The 17,244-nt window shown below is 41.0% G+C and overlaps 3 protein-coding genes across 9 annotated transcripts in view; 2 read left to right on the top strand and 1 right to left on the bottom strand.

The window, feature by feature from the left end:
• FILIP1L (filamin A interacting protein 1 like) overlaps window positions 1-11,808 on the top strand; it is a 159,711-nt gene extending 147,903 nt beyond the window's left edge. For 3 of the 4 annotated variants that reach the window (XM_052793839.1, XM_052793843.1, XM_052793844.1), the window contains 2 exons: window positions 7,913-8,097; window positions 9,369-11,808. In XM_052793839.1, the coding sequence (XP_052649799.1) occupies window positions 7,913-8,097; window positions 9,369-9,459 (276 nt within the window). In that variant the 3' untranslated portion in view covers window positions 9,460-11,808. The remainder of the gene's footprint in view (window positions 1-7,912; window positions 8,098-9,368) is intronic. The other variant, XM_052793840.1, reaches the window with a different exon arrangement.
• The window catches only part of CMSS1 (cms1 ribosomal small subunit homolog), a 244,276-nt gene extending 230,687 nt beyond the window's left edge, over window positions 1-13,589 (bottom strand). The window contains exon 1 of one of the 2 annotated variants that reach the window (XM_052793850.1): window positions 13,458-13,589. In XM_052793850.1, the coding sequence (XP_052649810.1) occupies window positions 13,458-13,518 (61 nt within the window). In that variant the 5' untranslated portion in view covers window positions 13,519-13,589. The remainder of the gene's footprint in view (window positions 1-13,457) is intronic. The other variant, XM_052793846.1, reaches the window with a different exon arrangement.
• Window positions 13,590-15,034: 1,445 nt separating this feature from the next.
• The window catches only part of TBC1D23 (TBC1 domain family member 23), a 38,150-nt gene continuing 35,940 nt past the window's right edge, over window positions 15,035-17,244 (top strand). For 2 of the 3 annotated variants that reach the window (XM_052794770.1, XM_052794767.1), the window contains exon 1: window positions 15,035-15,182. In XM_052794770.1, the coding sequence (XP_052650730.1) occupies window positions 15,142-15,182 (41 nt within the window). In that variant the 5' untranslated portion in view covers window positions 15,035-15,141. The remainder of the gene's footprint in view (window positions 15,183-17,244) is intronic. The other variant, XM_052794766.1, reaches the window with a different exon arrangement.

The raw sequence follows: 17,244 nt of genomic DNA, 5'->3' as shown, positions 1-17,244 counted from the left end.
TCACAGAGGAAAACAGCCTGCTCCCAGCCAGAAAAAAAGTCATGATGGTAAAAGCAGAGAGTTCTTTTTCCTTCTCCATGCAGAACACATTTGAGCCCAACCTGGCTACCCTTGTATGCTTCTTCAACATATATATTAATTAATATGGGAAAAATATATTCAAAGCTTTTGAACAAACCATATTGATACTGAAGACGTTTTCATGTTAAAATGTGTGCATAGGTACGAGTGCGGTTCCACACATCTTTAAAAACTGCATACTTAGAAATACCCAACACATATATCCCTACCTGCCCACAATTTGTACAGAATAATAGCCGCTGCCAAGAATCATACTCAACAAATGGCAGTGAAGCTTTAAACCAAGTGAACTGATGATCTCACACAGATTTGTAAAATAATGTATTATATAAAAACACTAACAGTTAAGCACCAGCAGAAGACTTGTGCCGGCACTACCCTCTCCTGGACAGAATTAACATTGCAGTGTGTTTGGTATCCTTTAAAAAGGCCATACTCTTACTGTTCTTAGGGACCCTAAAGCACCCTAACAAGGTGCCTGAGATCCCTCCTTGTTTCAAGGGGCAAAGGGAAGAAAACTAACAGCAACCAACTGTTCATTTCAGAGCACAGCCAGCTGCATGGCGATGTTGATCAACTAGTCCCAGGTAAATCCCTGTCCTAGGGGAGTTGACCCACAACATAACCTTACCTTTCCCTGCATCTTGTCGATTATCTGTTAAAAATGAGTCTTTAAACTATCTTACGTTTAAAAGATTATCACATTTCCTAGTGAAGACACGTCCCAAGAAAAGCAAGGCACATAACAGAATTTTAGCAATTAGGAATACAACTTCTGCCTCCAACTCTGTCCAACTGTGCTTCTGTTCCCTACCACCAGAAAGTAGATTTAAACCTGGTGTTCAGGAAATAAGACCACAGTGACACGTTTGGGTACATGACTGCAAATCGTGTCACATATATGGAAATTATTTCTAATATTAATATAGATTTTTCTGTCAAATAGGTCATATTATTGAAATCAAGAGTGCTGTAATATGCCAAATATCAGCAGAACAGTAGAAATCACAGAAGACAGAGCTTAGAAGGGAGCTCAGGACATTTTCCAGCCTATGCCCTTACTACAACTTGACTTAAACCCTTCCAAACAAATGCCTGGTTCATCCTGTTCTAAAAAGCTTCTGCAATGACAATTTCACAGTAACCCCAGGAATCTATAACAGACTGGACTTCGAAAACTGTTTTCTCTGCAACAGACTCTTCACATATTAGAAGACAATTATCATGTCTTTTCCTCAGTTTTGTTTTTGCTCTCCCACTTAATAGCTCAAGTACCACAACTGTACACATTACTAATCATTTTCCCTCTGCAGAGCTGTTTATAATGGTGTGACAATGCAGTGCCCCAAGCCAGACTATACTCTGGCTAAGGTCTTACCAACATTAGTAAGTATAAGGATTATTTATACTGCTCCTGCTTATACATCTCAATATAGTCATGCACACAAGTGGGTTGCATAAAAGGAAATGCAGAGCAACTGAGAATTTTCCCTCCGGAATCCTAGAAAACACCAGGACCTAGTGAAAGAAAAGGAAATACCCGAATGCCCTGTGTAGTTGAGGAGGCCTAACTGGAAATTTCAGCCAAAGCTGTCTTGTTTGGAGACCAAAGAGAATATTCAGGTTTATCGCTTTATCTTAACTCATTCTCACTTGCAGACCTGGCTTACGTTCGGACTGCATTCAATCATCCAGGAACAAACTTAAGTCTGGCAACAGGCATGCTTATGCACATACAGATACATGGACTTCTGTGTAAAGGATCTTAAGCACCACCTACTCTCTGATGTTCAAATTTCTTAAACTAAAAATTTAAGCAGTGAGAAAGAACCTTATCTAAAGTTATTTCTCCTAGATCAAGTTCTACAATGACTGTAGAAAGGTAAATAATAAGACTTACAGCAGAAATACTACATGCTCCCCCCCTATTTAAATGAATACAGTTCAAACAGGAAGCAAAGCATACATCATACTTCCGGGGGGGGGGGGGGGCGGGAGGGGGGAAGTATTAGGACCAAAAGCAGGAGAACTACTAGAACAGTACAGAAACAGACATATTTTCTCTCCTTGACACCCCTTCCCCCATTTGCCTTAGCTCACTCCCCAGAAAGCAAGCATTGTATTGTGGTAAAATACCTTATGACCCATATAAATAACAGATAAGCTACCTCTGTGCCCATGGGGGAAAAAAAAAAAAAAAAAAAAAAAACCAAAGTGTGTACGGAATATATATCCTGATATTTCAGAGCATGCTTTCACAGTTGACTTGCTGAAGTTAAGAAGGGCCACTTTCACAGTCACATGTGAAAATTCCACAATAGTCACCCGTGGAGTGTTTGTCCCCATCCCTGAGGTACCTACTGTCATTCACTATGAAACAACTAACACAGCTGCTGCATGCGAGTTCTCACTCTAACACTCTTTCTCCTGCCAATTCCTATTGACCTCCCCTTCAGAAGTTAATTGAAAACTGAGGAAGTTAAAAGATCCTTATGAAACTGCAGTTTTCTTGATTCTTAGATCATTGCTTGCCTTGAAAATGAGCTTTAACTGCTTATTTCTACAACTGTAAGCACTACTGACAAAAACTTTGGTATTTTCTGAGTCTAACACCTTAAACTAATATGATGCTGCTATATTTACAGACAGACGTACCAAATCTTCTCATTTCAAAAATGTATCTAGTTTAATGTCTTTGGGGTTGGTTGTCTTTGTCGATGCAGTAACTATTTGCTGATATTTACTTAACTGTGTTTAGACACATTAAGTAAAGGGAAACTGCACAACTACTCAGATAGGTAGCTCCTGGGTAGCATTTCGTTTCTAGGGGTGTTTTGAGAGCACTGATGGGAATTCACAAGGGCTCTCCAGAGCATGAAAGGCAGCTGAGTTTGGTTTTTGACAGACAAACATATCTTATTTCCTCTTCTGTCACTTGGAAAGACAGCAAATATAGAATTGGCCTACAAATGGGAACTCAAGGAGCCACAACAAAACAGCAATGATGAACACAGAGCCAGCAAATTCAGAATACATATGTGTGTCAAAAAAAGAATGGGGGAGACTGAAAACCATTCATCTTGAGGGAGAAAACATTGCTAGACAGGGGGCATACATTTGAAGAGATTCTTGGTGTGCACACAGACTTCTTATACACAGGTAAGAGTTAAAAATCAAATTGAAAAAGCCCACCAAAATCTATATATAGGGGTTTTTTTTAGTCATTCAAGTCTGCCCAAAAAACCAAAATGGACATCCCAACACACCAGCATGCCATAGCCAATGTATCTGCTTACATGCCCCTACACTAGGTAGTGCGGAAAGAACCCAGAGGATTGCACAAGAATTTTCAGTACACATACAACTAAACCAATGCAGAATTTGATATACAGTTACTTCCAAGTACTTTCCAGACAATTCCCACATTGTAGCATTTGGGGACATGGTTTAGAGGTGGACTTGGCAGTGCTAGGTTAACGGTTGGACTTGATGATCTTAAAGGTCTTTTCCAACCTAAACAATTCTATGATAATGCCATTCCCTCTTTACAGGTACATCTTACAGCAGCTTAAGCATTGATCTAGTCAACTGACCCAAAATGTTCTTTTACAACTCATATCCAAGATTCATGCTTTTGTTGAGTACCAAGTTTTAAAAAATAAACCAAGTTGAGTCCTTGATCTAGCTACACATGTAATTAAATTTAAAAAGTGAAGTGTCAACAACCGTTTTCCTTAAATTTAAGTTATTCAGCCTTTCATCTCTAGAAATTGTAACAGCAATGATGAAAAAGAAAACAATTTTTAAGTGCTAAATGAGGAACAAGAGAACTGGATGGACAGTTTGTTAAATCCCTGCCTACGATCAAAGTTAGTGCTATACAGTTAGATTGGTACAATCACTGAAGCACAAGTTTAGTAGTCCTGGCACAGAAACTTAACTGGTATAGTTTATTTGCACATGAAAAAAGCCCTATAATACAGCTGTTATTCTCAAGTTTGAGCCTATGCCAGAAATTTCACCAATTCAGTTACTGTGGATATAAGCAAACGTAACACACACAAAAGAAAGCAATACAAACACTGTAAGCAGACTAAACCTTGACAAAGTCATCAGTTATAATGCAACTCTCAGCACTATGTGATAATAATTTAGATGTATTCAATACTGTCATTCAGAACTGCAAAACAGAACATCATTTTGAATCACCCAAAAGTTTTTGCTTGAAACAAAATCTGACAGCTCAGAAGGCTATATTGTAAATGGTGGTTTTAATGAGCTGGAAGCTGGCGCAAACCATAGGCCAGAGCACAGGGGTATTTTCACACCTAACTTCCCACTGATTTAGTAAGACCTTAGAGCCTGAATACCAGTTAGATGCACAAGACCTGTAAAAATCTAGGCCTACAACTACCTTCTTGAAGCACTAAAACTGCTGTTCAATCAACTACAGACAGAATCCTCCAACCACTTTGTACCCCTTGGAATCTCTGAACTGGAACACTTCTCAAAAAAAAAAAACCCAAACCAAAAAAACCCAAACAAACCCACAACTCCTTCTTAAAGCTACAATCACACCTTAGCATGCAAGACTTTACATAAATATTTTTATCTATTCATCTCAATATGCTTAGCAAGTCATGGCTAATTTAATTCTTTGTATAGTTAAGAAACCGAGGCATGTTTTATATCACCTCTAAATTTACATCAGACAGTAGCACTGCTAGGAATAGCCCACCCAAAAGTTTTATTCTCAATATTGTGCCTCATCTACGAGGCCATACCACACAGTCAGAAGGCAAACTGTTCCAACTCAGTACTCAAAGCCATATAGCAGTAACACAATTATCCTCTCCAATATCAACCCCTTCTTTCTTAACACGGTGCCTTTGATAACTGAAGCAAAATGCTTTTTGGTTTGGATTTTGTGGTTTGTTTTTTTTTTCCCGGCATACTAACAATACAAGTGCTAAAATTGAAGACTACCATGAAAATGCATGTTAATTTTTTTTTTTTATTCAGCATTTAACAACAAGTTTCAGTCCGTTTTTAGTGAAAACACTGGGATACAGTACAAAAGAAAACCTCTGCTGCCACCTAGAGGTAAAATCTTCAAGGAACAGAGCAAAGAAATGCATCTCCTTTTTCCTCACTCACTTTCAAAGCCAAACTCTTTCCTTTCTCAATGTATTAAAAAAAAAAAAAAAAAGCTGCAAATTGAAACTTTCTAATCTTGAAAATAAAAACATGAAACAAGTTATACACATTCAGACCCAAGATCTATGTATCTCATCTTTGGCAGTGACCAGCAGAAAATGCTCATGAAAAAACTGTTAAGGACCAAGCAGAGTAATAAACCCAGTCTCTAGCAGTCTACAACTTACAGCTATCCACAGCTGAAATCTACATCACGTCCTTGTGTTTAGCAGTCTTTGACAGATGCCATGAATCAGTCTAAACTCTCTCCAAACCAATTTATATCATTACCTCAAAAACTGCCTGTCCCAATGAGTTTTGTAGCTCACTGACAAGGGAAAACGCTTTTTACTTATCTTTAACCCATCCTTCAGTGGATGCCCTCTTAAGCATGTTATTATGTTGTTAATCTTCATGCAGAAGCCATTCCATAACTGATTGTCTTTGCCAACTTTTTCTGCATTTTGCCATACCCTTTCCTGAGCTGTTTGGACAAAACTCTGCAAAACATTCACAATGTAGGCATGGTTTGGATTTATACACTAAAAAATGATGGGCTTTGTTTTCTTATTATTCTTTTCCTAATAATTCCTAACCTGCCTGTTACCTATTTGACAATTGCCAGTTGCTAAGCCATGACGACCATTTACAGTGACTCCAGGATCTGCATTCTGAGTGACAACAGATGTCATTTACTACTGTATGCGAACTACTTTTCCCTACATACATTATTTTTCATTTGTTAACACTGAACTGACAGACAAGTGTCTATGAGGCTCAGATGGTATCTCCACTATACTATGAAAACTTACTACGTCCTCAACTTCCTATCCACTTGCCACTTTTTAACCGTGAGAATTTTCCTTCTTTTTCCACAGAAACTTTGGTCTCCCAAGATTCTCTTGTTAGAGACCACTATCACATTTTTTTGAAAAATCATAATATAACATGGTCACATCTAGAATAGTAAGTTAAAGGCACTTGTGTCTAAGACACAGGTCAACCCAAACTGCAAGAAACTTCCTAAGCCTCCAAAACAGCCTAGCCATATACAAACTACCTACTCAAAATGAACGCTCCCCTGGGCTAACTCTCACACTATGCCTCAGAATTGTTCCAGAGTTAGATCCGGGTTGTGGACCACTCAAACAATTCAACAGTACTGACAATTTAACAGTTCCAGTGCCTTGGAACATTCACAGACACTGCCTAGTTCATTGTTAGACAATCTGATACCATATAACAATATCTGACTAACGCATTCTTGAATATTATCCTCAAAAAGAAGTGTGGATGTCTTCCCACCACAAAATTAGTAACCATGTGGGTGTACATGCTATTTCTTATTGTCATTTCTACAGTTTGATCAGTTCAGCAGTTATACTTACAAATCTTCCACGAAGCTTTACTCTAATAGTGGCATCCCACGTCTCTAGCATCACCAGCAATTTCAGTGGCAGACTGCACATCACTACAAGGATTCAGAAATTTAAAACATCTCCTTCAGAACTCTTGGGAAAATACCACATCGTTCTGGGGGATCATTACTATTCTTTCTATCTCTTTGTTCTCAAACTTCAATTAACCCAGGTTGATTTTTTTCCTGACTCATGATCCATTAAGCATGTCTGCGATGTGCAAACTTTCCCCAAATTCCTCCATCTGAGCACATGCAATGATCTGATGTTGGCTCAGCTTTATCCTTTTGAGAACTCCTGTCATGTATGATTATCTACAGCCAAATGGCAGGCTTTTGAATTCTGATACTTTCTTTTTAAAGAAATACTTATTCCAGGCAGACTTTTATGGCTACTAGGAAGTTGTTTCTCAAAACTTCTTTTTATCTAGCTCATTCTTATTCATACTTAATTCATCAGAGTCTCGATGCTGTTTTCTATTGTCCAAGTTTGAACACCATTTCCATTTTAGGTTTTTTAAAAAAACTTCAGTAAATTTCTTTTACTGTGTTGCTCAACCATAAAAGGTATATAAAAAGACTTGTGATGTAAAAAGCCTTTCTGATAGGTACTACATGTTTAACCCTAATTTCAGATATGGTACCTTTCAAACAATCTCCTTGCCTTTACAGGTCTTCACCACTTTTTATTTTTGTTTAGTTACTTCTCTGCAATTAAATATGACTATGATGGGTTCTGGAGGGGCAGTTCTCTCTTACAAATACATTCATTTTGTGTACACTGTGGTCACTTTCAAAGAATGATCTCTCACAGTAAAGTATGAGCTAGGTACCGCCTGCTACTCAGGACTGAATCAAGATTTGCTTCTGCATGTGGAAGTTCTCTGATTATTCACTCGGAGAAGTCACACAGTTCACAGCCTTTGCACTGCATCACTCAGCCCCTAGGGCTGCTGCCCTAGTCGGCAGGCTGACAGGAAACCCCTCTTATTAACACTCTGGATTTCAATCCATTCAAATTCTTTGATATTCACCAATCAAGTAGATAAGTTAAATACAAAGCTACACTCTCATTACCAAGGAGAGAAAGGAAGTTCAGACAAACAGTCCTAAGAGCAATGCGTTTAGTTTCATGAAGTGGAAAAGACACTGACGAGCTAAATATACAATCCATCTCTCCGCCCAAATGTATGACTTATTTTCTCGGTTTATTTCAAGATTACTGATGCGTTCCGTCGTTCAATTCCAACTCGGATCCCCAAACCAAAGACTGCAAGCACAACCAAAGTACCTGTCAAAATTCCTGCCGGACATTTCAACAAACCTCTCCAAGACAGCAGTTCTGGAAAGCTACGCATTATAAGGACTGTGTCTAAAACCTGCCTTCAAAGTGGAGGGAGAAGGTAAATAATTTTCTGTGATCTATGACACTAAAATGGATTTAAGCAATCTGAATCTCAACAGTAGTTGTCTCCATTGGGGAAAAGTCTGAAACCATCCACGTGGTCAGCACATCAATAGTCACCAATCACAGTCAAATTCTTAGGAGCCAAAGGTAACTGCACATCTGCAGGGACCAAGCTCTGCTCCCACTTTTCTGGTGTAATTCCAGAATTTGGCCCTCACAGTAGAGAAGGACATGAGATGCAATTAAGTTTCTACTATAAATTCAGTTTTGATGTGTTCCACAAATAACAATACTAATGTTGTCTCAGTAGATTTATAAAAACATATGGTCAATCAAATGAAGAGGGGTTGAAGGAGGTGCCGTTTTCTTTTCAAAGTTGGTCTAGTCAAGAAGTGTTTCAGTATGCATATCTTATGTTCAGTAGTAAAGACAGAATAAAGAGAAATCTGCTCTTTTATAATGCATAGAACTGAAAGAAATGCAGAGCTCCTTGTTGTGCCAAGCATCACTTTAAAAGCATGATTTGAAGATGAACAATTCTCTCCTCAATGAGTTAACTAGTGTGACTATCCCCACTCACATTTGTGCAGACATTATCTCAGGAAAATAGATGCAAGAACTGAGATGGAAATTGTTTATATTATCTGTATAAACTTTTGCCATTTTATTTGGACTATAGTATTTCAATTTCAGTTCACTTAAACAGTATTTTGGAACTGCTCAAAATTTGTGTCAAGCTTAACATAAGTTGTGACTTACACAGAAGCGCAATTCTGTTCTAGCATTCCTCCAAAATTTTGCCCTTCTTTTCAACTGCTCACATTCAAATAAATGCATTCATAACTCTTAGTGAAGTTTTTTTAACCAAACTAACTCTTTGCACAAGTAGTTCTAGTTCATCCATGAGAGAATTTGCCTTTTCGCTTTTCTTAAAGCGTTAACTTCTTTAAAAGACTTAAAATTCACTCAAAGTTTCCTTTTCAGCCAACACACACACACACAAAAAAAATTAAAAACATTAGAAGAGACTCCAGGTTTGTTGTTTTCAATTTTCTGAAAAATAGCAATTGCTGCTCTGACGAGAACATTTCTCACTCTTCCACTTTAGAAATGTAAAACTAACAAGACACTATCACTGTAAGGACACCCCTCCCCACCCCTCCAGGAATCCTGTAATACTGACTAACATGAGTTACTGTTTTAGAATATAAAAATTAATTTATTTCCCTGGTATTAATGTCTCCCTCATTCTTCTTCCCCTAACAGAGTGCATTCCAACAGTCTAAATGGCTCAACTGATAATTTGTGGGAAAACTCCTTTCACATAGGTCTTTCTTTAAGAACTGCCAAATCCTAATTCCTAAATAAAGCAAAAGCTGGTGGTGATCACAGTGCCATAGCCAGAATCGTGATCCTTTTGCTGAAGCAAGGAGAGATTTCGATGCATTCAGTTACCCGATTTTTTCCCTTTTATTTCACAGCTAAAAGTTTAACCTAACTACTGAGACAGTACAACACATTAGCACGGCTGCGTGACTATTTTTGCAAACCCACAACAGAAACTTACACCTCCCTCAACAGCTCTACAGGAAATTCTCTAGGAGTACTTAAAAAAACTGAAAAGTTTAAAAAGATCAGTCTACTGAAAAATTGTTTCAGCTTGTGTCCTACAAGACACACTTGTGTCAAAACGCAGAAATTAAAGAATGACTCTTCCATATTAAAAAGAGGCAGCTTCAAATTTTGTTCACTAATCTGCAGGTAACTATAAAGTTCTGAGGCTCCATGTCATGTACGCTCAGATCCAAGTAAAGTTCACAGAAGCACACCATTATTTGTTCTGCAGCTTGCAGAACGAGTGTATGTAAACACAAAGAAACACAAATTTCAAAACAGAGCTGTCAACTTGGCATGCTTATTGGAGAGATCTTCAGTACAAGAACAAGTTTCATCAGAAGGGACAGCAACTCATGGATTAGTCAAAAAAAAAAAAAGATACTCTCTATACACGGGTCCACCAACAGATCTCAGCTCTGATCAAACAACAAAACTCCTACTGAATGCACTACAATGAACAGTCTGCTTCTCAGTAGTTCAAATCATGTATTACATATTGATGCTATTCAGCACCATTTATTGCCAGTCTACAGAAAGAAGAGAAAACCTCTGGCAAAAGAAATTAATTACTGCAATAGCATCCTTTGCTTTAGAGCCCACAAAGGACCCCACAAGTACTGTCAAATCATCCTCCATGGTACCATATTATACTTCTCACCTATTTGTACTGCTGACATAGAAGAGGTTCCCTGTCTTTTGCACCTGTCTTGGGATGACACAATTAATTTCTACCTATGAGGGATATGGTCCACATAAGCTCTTACTTAAGGATCTAAATAAACAGACAAAGGGGGATACTACACTCTTAAGGGATTAAGGGAGACAAAGAAAGCATGGAGAATGAAAGACAAGGAGTGGTAACATAAAAGGAGGAAACTGGAAGAATTTCTGAAAAATAGAAGTCCATCCTTCTCCCTCAAACTGCTCGGGAGATGTGGCATGCTGGCTACAGGCAAGATACGAACATTTATAGTGAGAAGTGCTCTTTCTGTTCATGGAGAGAAGAAGAAAAAGTTGGTGTCTTTCACCAGTACTAAACAAACTCCTTAGTATTCCTTATCCTCTCCTTCATAGTTCTGAATGCAATATAAAAATCATGTTCAAGACCAGACATAGTTGTGACATGAACTGAAAAAAGGGAGGGAAGGAAGCCCTGCAGTTAAATGACTTGGGACACGGGTAACACTAAACAACACTGATGAGTAGACAATGACCCCTAACCACTCTCTCCACAAATATCCTCTCAAAGTTAAAGGTTTGCTGAAGAAGTTATTGGGCAAGATTCTTTCGTTTGTGTAGTGTGACAAGGTAAATAGATGGCTAATCCCTCCAGGGTTTTTTTTGTCGGTTTTGGCTTTGGGGTTTTTTTTACATTTATAAGCCACCTGCAGCAGGGTAAACATTCATGTCTCAAAGTGACAGTAATACCTTTAATCTTTATTATGGCTTCTAAAATAATGATTTCCAATGATGTGGCCAAAAGCAAATTAAGAACTACTTATATATCCGTATACTAGGATATATATTTTGTGTTTTCATACCCTTCAAGTCAGTCTGAACACCTTTCATCCACTTCATATGTAGTAGCATCTACAGAGGCACAGTCTCAGAAGAGTAGCCTCTTGTAACTACAAGTTGCTAAAATCTAAGACACTTTTGAGGGCTGAGTTATTATGAAGAATATTCCATTGGTCAGGACTTATTCTAGGGCTAAAGGACTTGGCAAAAGATCAGTATTTAAAAAGTACATTTTGAATACTTCTGCTTTGCATCTACAGCTGTGGCAGAGATGCTTTTCTAAAATAGGTCAGCAAATGAAGTTGGATAGTAAACATTTTTTTTAATGAAACCTGATGTTTCACAGAAATAAACTTGATCAAGTCTGTCAAAAGTGCTCGCTAATAGGCAATTATTTTCTTGTATTGCTGCTTACACTGTACATTGTAAACCCTGATTTCCTATTTCATGCCAACTGATTGTAAAGCATTTTACAGTATCCATAAGATGTGGTACAAATTAACCTTTGATTTTACATCTGTTGTACGTGAAAAATAGCTACACAAAATAAAAGTAACAGATGTTATTCTTACTTCATTGACGGCTTGCGTCAACTTAATACAACAACAGGCTCCACATAAGTTTACAAAGGTGGGATATGGACAGCAGAGTACATGGTTTGCACAACACCCACCTGTAATCATTACTGGTAACACATTCAAAGAATGTTCTTGGAGTAAAATGCATATAGTGCTTCTAGCACAGGGCTAGATTAGACACCTCCAGAGGCTACTTCCCACCTGAACTATTTTAGTAGCTCAACAATGCAACTGCAAAAATCCCAAGGAGTTTCACTTAACCGGAAGAGTTGTGATTCACAGTCTCATCGCAAAGTCAGTCGGTTTATCCATCATGTCAAAAGTTTATCATCCAAGTCCTGCTTTGCATCCAGTTTCTAAAGGAAAGCTGCAAATGTTACAGAAATCAGCTTACCACCCACCCCAAATGAAACCTGGTTGGCATAGGCTCTTAAGATATTTAAGACTCTTGAATGAAAAATTCCTGATGAAGAGCATTTACCATAGGAACTGAAACTGCTTAAGGAACCTACATGAGACTAAAAATAAAAATTGAATGCTCAGGAGCCTTATAAGGGCTTGTGACCCCTCTTTATTACATAAATACAATTTTTCTATTGATCCCTCTCAAACTATTCTCCAAGTACCTTTTCACAGGAAACAAGCAACCCTTGTCAAGACACTGGAAGATCTGGAATTTTCCCAGAGGTGCAGATAACTCCCAATAACTCCCAACTCTTACCAATATTATATTAAAAAAATAAATTAAAAAAGAAAATCAATCAAATAGGACACTATAAAGTCTTAAGGCATTTTAGTTGCCTAGATCTACCTAAATTTCCACACTGAACCTCAACATTACAGATGCAAAAGCCAAGTATAGGGGCCAGATATTATAATCATCAGGAAAAGAGACAAATCAACCATAGTACCATACTCCAAAGAGCAACGGCTGGAGAAAAGCTGTTTAACTCCTGCCCTTTTACAATAACGCATGGCAAAGGTGATGTGAGACACCCCAACGAGCACATGGGTGATGCTTTTCAAGTACCACAGATATTTTTCCCTCCAAAGGCTCTAGTATGGATTTACTGTTTCCAAGGCCTTTAAAAGCTGTAAGTAACTTCACGTCGGTAACGACAATCAACACGCATTATGCAACGTCCTTTCATCAAAGAAACTCGGTTTGGAAGAAAACAGTTTAGAAACTAAATGAATGCAGGGGACAGCTGAGCTCTGAAATCAGCAAGCGGTTTTCTTCCTCTCCCCCCCCGGCCCACCCCGCTTTTTAAAATTCGCTTAAAGGTATTTTTGTTGAGTGGGTTCCTGTTGTTACTTAAGTACTGATATTTTCGTTTGCCGCTTCATCCTCTAACTATCCTGGGTCTGAGGGATCAGAGATTAGACCTCACCTGGCTGCGGAGATTTTGTTTACAGCAAAACCGCCATCGGTACCAAACAGGGAAAAGCAGGCACAGCAAGAAAAAGCGAGAAAGGAAAACCAGAAGTAAATTACAACCGGAGAAGGGAAAGGTGGGGGGCTAAAGGGAGGGGGAAAACGAAATAAACGAAAAGGAAGAATGAGGGCCGGGGAAGAGAGGGCTGGCCCTCAGGAAGACTGTTTCAAGGCCAGCGTGAGAAGCGAGCTCCAAGAGACGAGTACCTGGACTGCTGCCTGCTCCGGACGGAGTCTCCCACCACGGCTCCTCCAGCGTGTCCCCCATGACGCTGCCGCTACCTCTACCGCCACGCGGGGAGGGCGGGGCGGCGCGCGCGGCCCGCGCCTGGCACCGGCCCCAGGGCCGCGCCTGCGCACTGGCACAGCCCGCCCGGCGGTAAGGCGGGGCCGCTGAGGGCCCCGGTGGCGCGGGGGGGGGGCGGGCTGTCGTTCTCCCCCCGCCAGCTTTCACCACTTGCAGACGGCCAGGAGAAAAATGATGCCTCATGAACATTTTACAATTTTTTTTTCCTAAATAGGTGTCTAAAATGCATGGGGTTTTTAGTTGGCTTTTTTTTGTTGGGGTTTTTTTTTTGTGACAAATATAGATGAAGCGGGAAAGAGAGGAAAGGAATTGAAAATATTGCCCTCTCCTTCACAATATTAATTTTTTTTTAATTGCCTGAACCTGGCTTGATGCTGTAAAATACCTACTTTCTTGATTAAGATAATTCATATAATCTTTTCTGAGACGCAAATATATACATGAAAACATTGCATGTTACCTTAGAATGAATGTTCTTGACTCTTTGGGAACGGGATCCTGCGAGTTAAGCAAGCGTGTGTCTTTTTTCACAGGAGCAGTCCCGCTTAAATTCTGGGTATTTACATACCGGAGCACATCCCGAGGCAAGCTGTGGAAGTAAACCAGACAAGTGTAAGGACATGAATTTATCATAAGGTGGCACTGTTATTCCACGTATAAATTACTTGAATCATTTTTCTGAACTTTCACAGACGTATACTATTTTTTTTTTTTTCCTTTGAGGGTGTAGATGGGTAAAACACGTGAGAGATCGAGAGCGTTAGTGTTGTTCTGCCCAGGGTTGCTAATGAATATTACCAGGTGATTTTTAGCCCTTGGAAACAGGGTTGTGTGTAAAACTTGCGAATTTTCTCTGACTCGTGGAGTATAGCCTGGCACAATACTGACGTTAGGTGAAGTCATTTAATAATCAAACCTATACATAGCAAAGCAGTTCACCTTTATGAAAACCGAAAATATGCAAATTTTTCACACAATGGCTTTCCTGCCGGGGAAACCGATTCCTAAGTCTTCTGAAGGAAAGCATCTGCAGCTGCTGGTGACCTGAACCGGCGGTAGGGCCTTCCCCCAGCACCCACCCTGACACACAGGACCGGAGAGGACGAGGAGCTGACCGCAGCAAGCCTCGCCAGGCTGCCGCGCACCCACCACCGCCTCCGCGGCTGCGTGAGGGGGAGCTCTGTCAGCCCGGCCCGGCCCGTTACGGGGCAGCTCCCCGCGGGAGAGCCCCGTAACCGCAGCCGCTCCTGAGGACCCGCTTCCCGCGGCGAGCCCCGCTCTGCCTCAGGTGAACGCCGTCGGAGCGCGGTCGGCGGCAGCGACGAGCCCCGCCTGGGCTGGGCCAGCCCGCCTCACCTCCGCCCATTCGCCTCATGCGGGCACCTCCCTCCTCCTGTGCCAGGCTTCCGCGCTTTGCGGCGGGCGCCCTCACTTCGCGACAGCACGGGAGAGGCGGGGACGGGAGCGGGCGCGTGGGAAGGAGGGGTGTCGGAAAAAAAAAAAAAAACCACCAAAAACCACCACCACCCACACGACACCGCCCGACCACGCTTTACGGCCGAGCGAGGAGGCACGTCAACAGCTATGGCGGAAGGGGAAGAGGCGCTGCCGCCGTCGAGCAGCTGGTGAGTTAGGGGGGTGTCGGTGCCCTCCCTCCCGCTCCCTCCCTTCCCTCCGCAGCGGGGCCGAGGGGGGGAGAGGGAAGGAAGGGGTCGGTAGGCGAGAGGAGCCGAAACCCCCTCCCCGCGCGTCGCCGCGGTTGGGGTGTGGAGCTGAGGCTGCCCGGGCGGGGGCGGGGGCGTCCGTGGCCCCACAGCCGCGGGGCGCTCGGCGGGGTGCGGGGTGCCCGGGGGAGCTCCCCACGGCGGGGCGGGGGGGGCGGCCCCCCACCGCTCCCACCCCACCCCCCCCCCCTCGGTCCCCGCCGGGCCCGGCAGGCCCCAGCGCGGTGGGAGCCTGGGGCGAGCCCCGGGGCAGACGTCTCCGGGCGCTTGGCAGCTGCCGGGTCCCGAAAGAGGAAGAGCCGCCGTCAAAAGAAGGGCGAGACGGGGCGGCCTTTGGCCGTGCCCAGCCGGGAGCGAGGCGGCGGCTCCAGTTTAAAATGACAGCTTTAATAGGCGGCCGGAGCTGCTCGAGGTGTGCGCCTGTCTGCCTGGAGCGGAGTTGCTTTGTTCAGTTCAGCTTCCTCTTTCCCTGCATACCTGCTCAAGCACAGGTGACAACAGTAGGTCCTGGCTTGTTTTCTGAATGATTTTGCTCGCCACTCTCCTCTAACGCAGCTATTACTTATAATGGATTTTACATTGAACCTCTAGGACAAGAGTAGAGGCTATTTCTGGAGCACGTATAGGATCATTTTGATGGTAACAGTGATGCGATTTTAGTATTTGTTGCACGCGTGTTCACTTAAGATTGCTGAGGCTTAAATAAACATTGTGTTTAAATACTGAAGCTATTCTTACTGCACCCGGCATCTCCGTTCCTGTGCATCTTCACTTTGCTTTTCTTGTTGCGCTTCTGTATTGCGTGCGGTTTCTTTTCCTTCTGTGGTTTTGTGCCACAGCATTGCTCTTTGTCCTTTCCACGTACACGCTTTTCAAACAATTACCTTACAGACCTGCTTTTTATGATAATTTCCTATCTGATGTTTTTGCTTCTAGGCTTTATTTTATATGGTGGATTAGAAGTTTCTTGCTAACTATGCTCAGCCTTCTTTGCGCTTAGTTACTGCGCTGTAAAGAAGCCAGAACTGACACACATGCAGGTGTAGCTGGTATCTGTTCTTTGTCTAGGTTGGTTCTACAAATACAGCTCTTGGATAAAACAACTAAGTGTCGTTTACTAGCAAATGAAAATGAATTGGTGTAGTTTTTTAGCCTTTTTTTGCTTTTAGTTACAGCTTCAAAATTTATGAAGCGTTTTCTGTGGGTACAGTGTTGCATAAGCATTATATCTAAATACAGACCTGACTGTTGGGACATAAAATTACAAAGTTAAGGCTACACTCATTGAAGATGCGGTCTTGACACTTTGAAATATAACCCTGGACATTGAATAAGAATCATGTTGAAATATCTCTGGAAAAATACTTCAAACCTCTTTAGTTACTAATGTTGAAAAAATATTACAATCTCCCAGAGCACAACAAACTGCTAAAATTTCTGTTAAGAATGAGACATAAGTGCAGTTTCCAGATATATTTCAAGACACAGCCTGCATTGTTGCCATTCTGACTGGCAGATTCAAAATGTAACTATAGTAAATTTGATATGCCGGTACTACTAGAAAAGGCAAACTTGAAGGCATTTGTTAGAAGAGATTTTGTAAGTCTTTATGGGAATAGTTCAAGAGGTCTATGCTTAAATGCTACGTTAATATGCCAGAATACATCCTGTTACTAGAGCTGTACCCTGTGAATAACATAAAGTTGTATTCCGTATTGCTTGTTTAGAAACTTCACATGGCTTTTTGGTTTTGTTGTGTTTTGTTTTTCTGTTGTGTTTTGGGGTTTTTTTAAACCCAGTTGCAATGAAATATTTTCTTTTTCATTTATTGATTTAAACTGTTGTCTTGTATACATATCTGAATGCTGTTGAACAGTTGTTTTTCTAAGTATAACATTTATCTTTTGAATAAGCTTTTTGGTGTAAATTACTACATTATCATAGTTTTGAAGTATATAGGATT

This window comes from Harpia harpyja, chromosome 8 (genome assembly GCF_026419915.1).
Source record: "Harpia harpyja isolate bHarHar1 chromosome 8, bHarHar1 primary haplotype, whole genome shotgun sequence".
Classification (NCBI taxonomy): domain Eukaryota; kingdom Metazoa; phylum Chordata; class Aves; order Accipitriformes; family Accipitridae; genus Harpia; species Harpia harpyja.
Note: the sequence above shows the minus strand (reverse complement) of the source record. Positions and strands in the feature narration are given on the sequence as shown.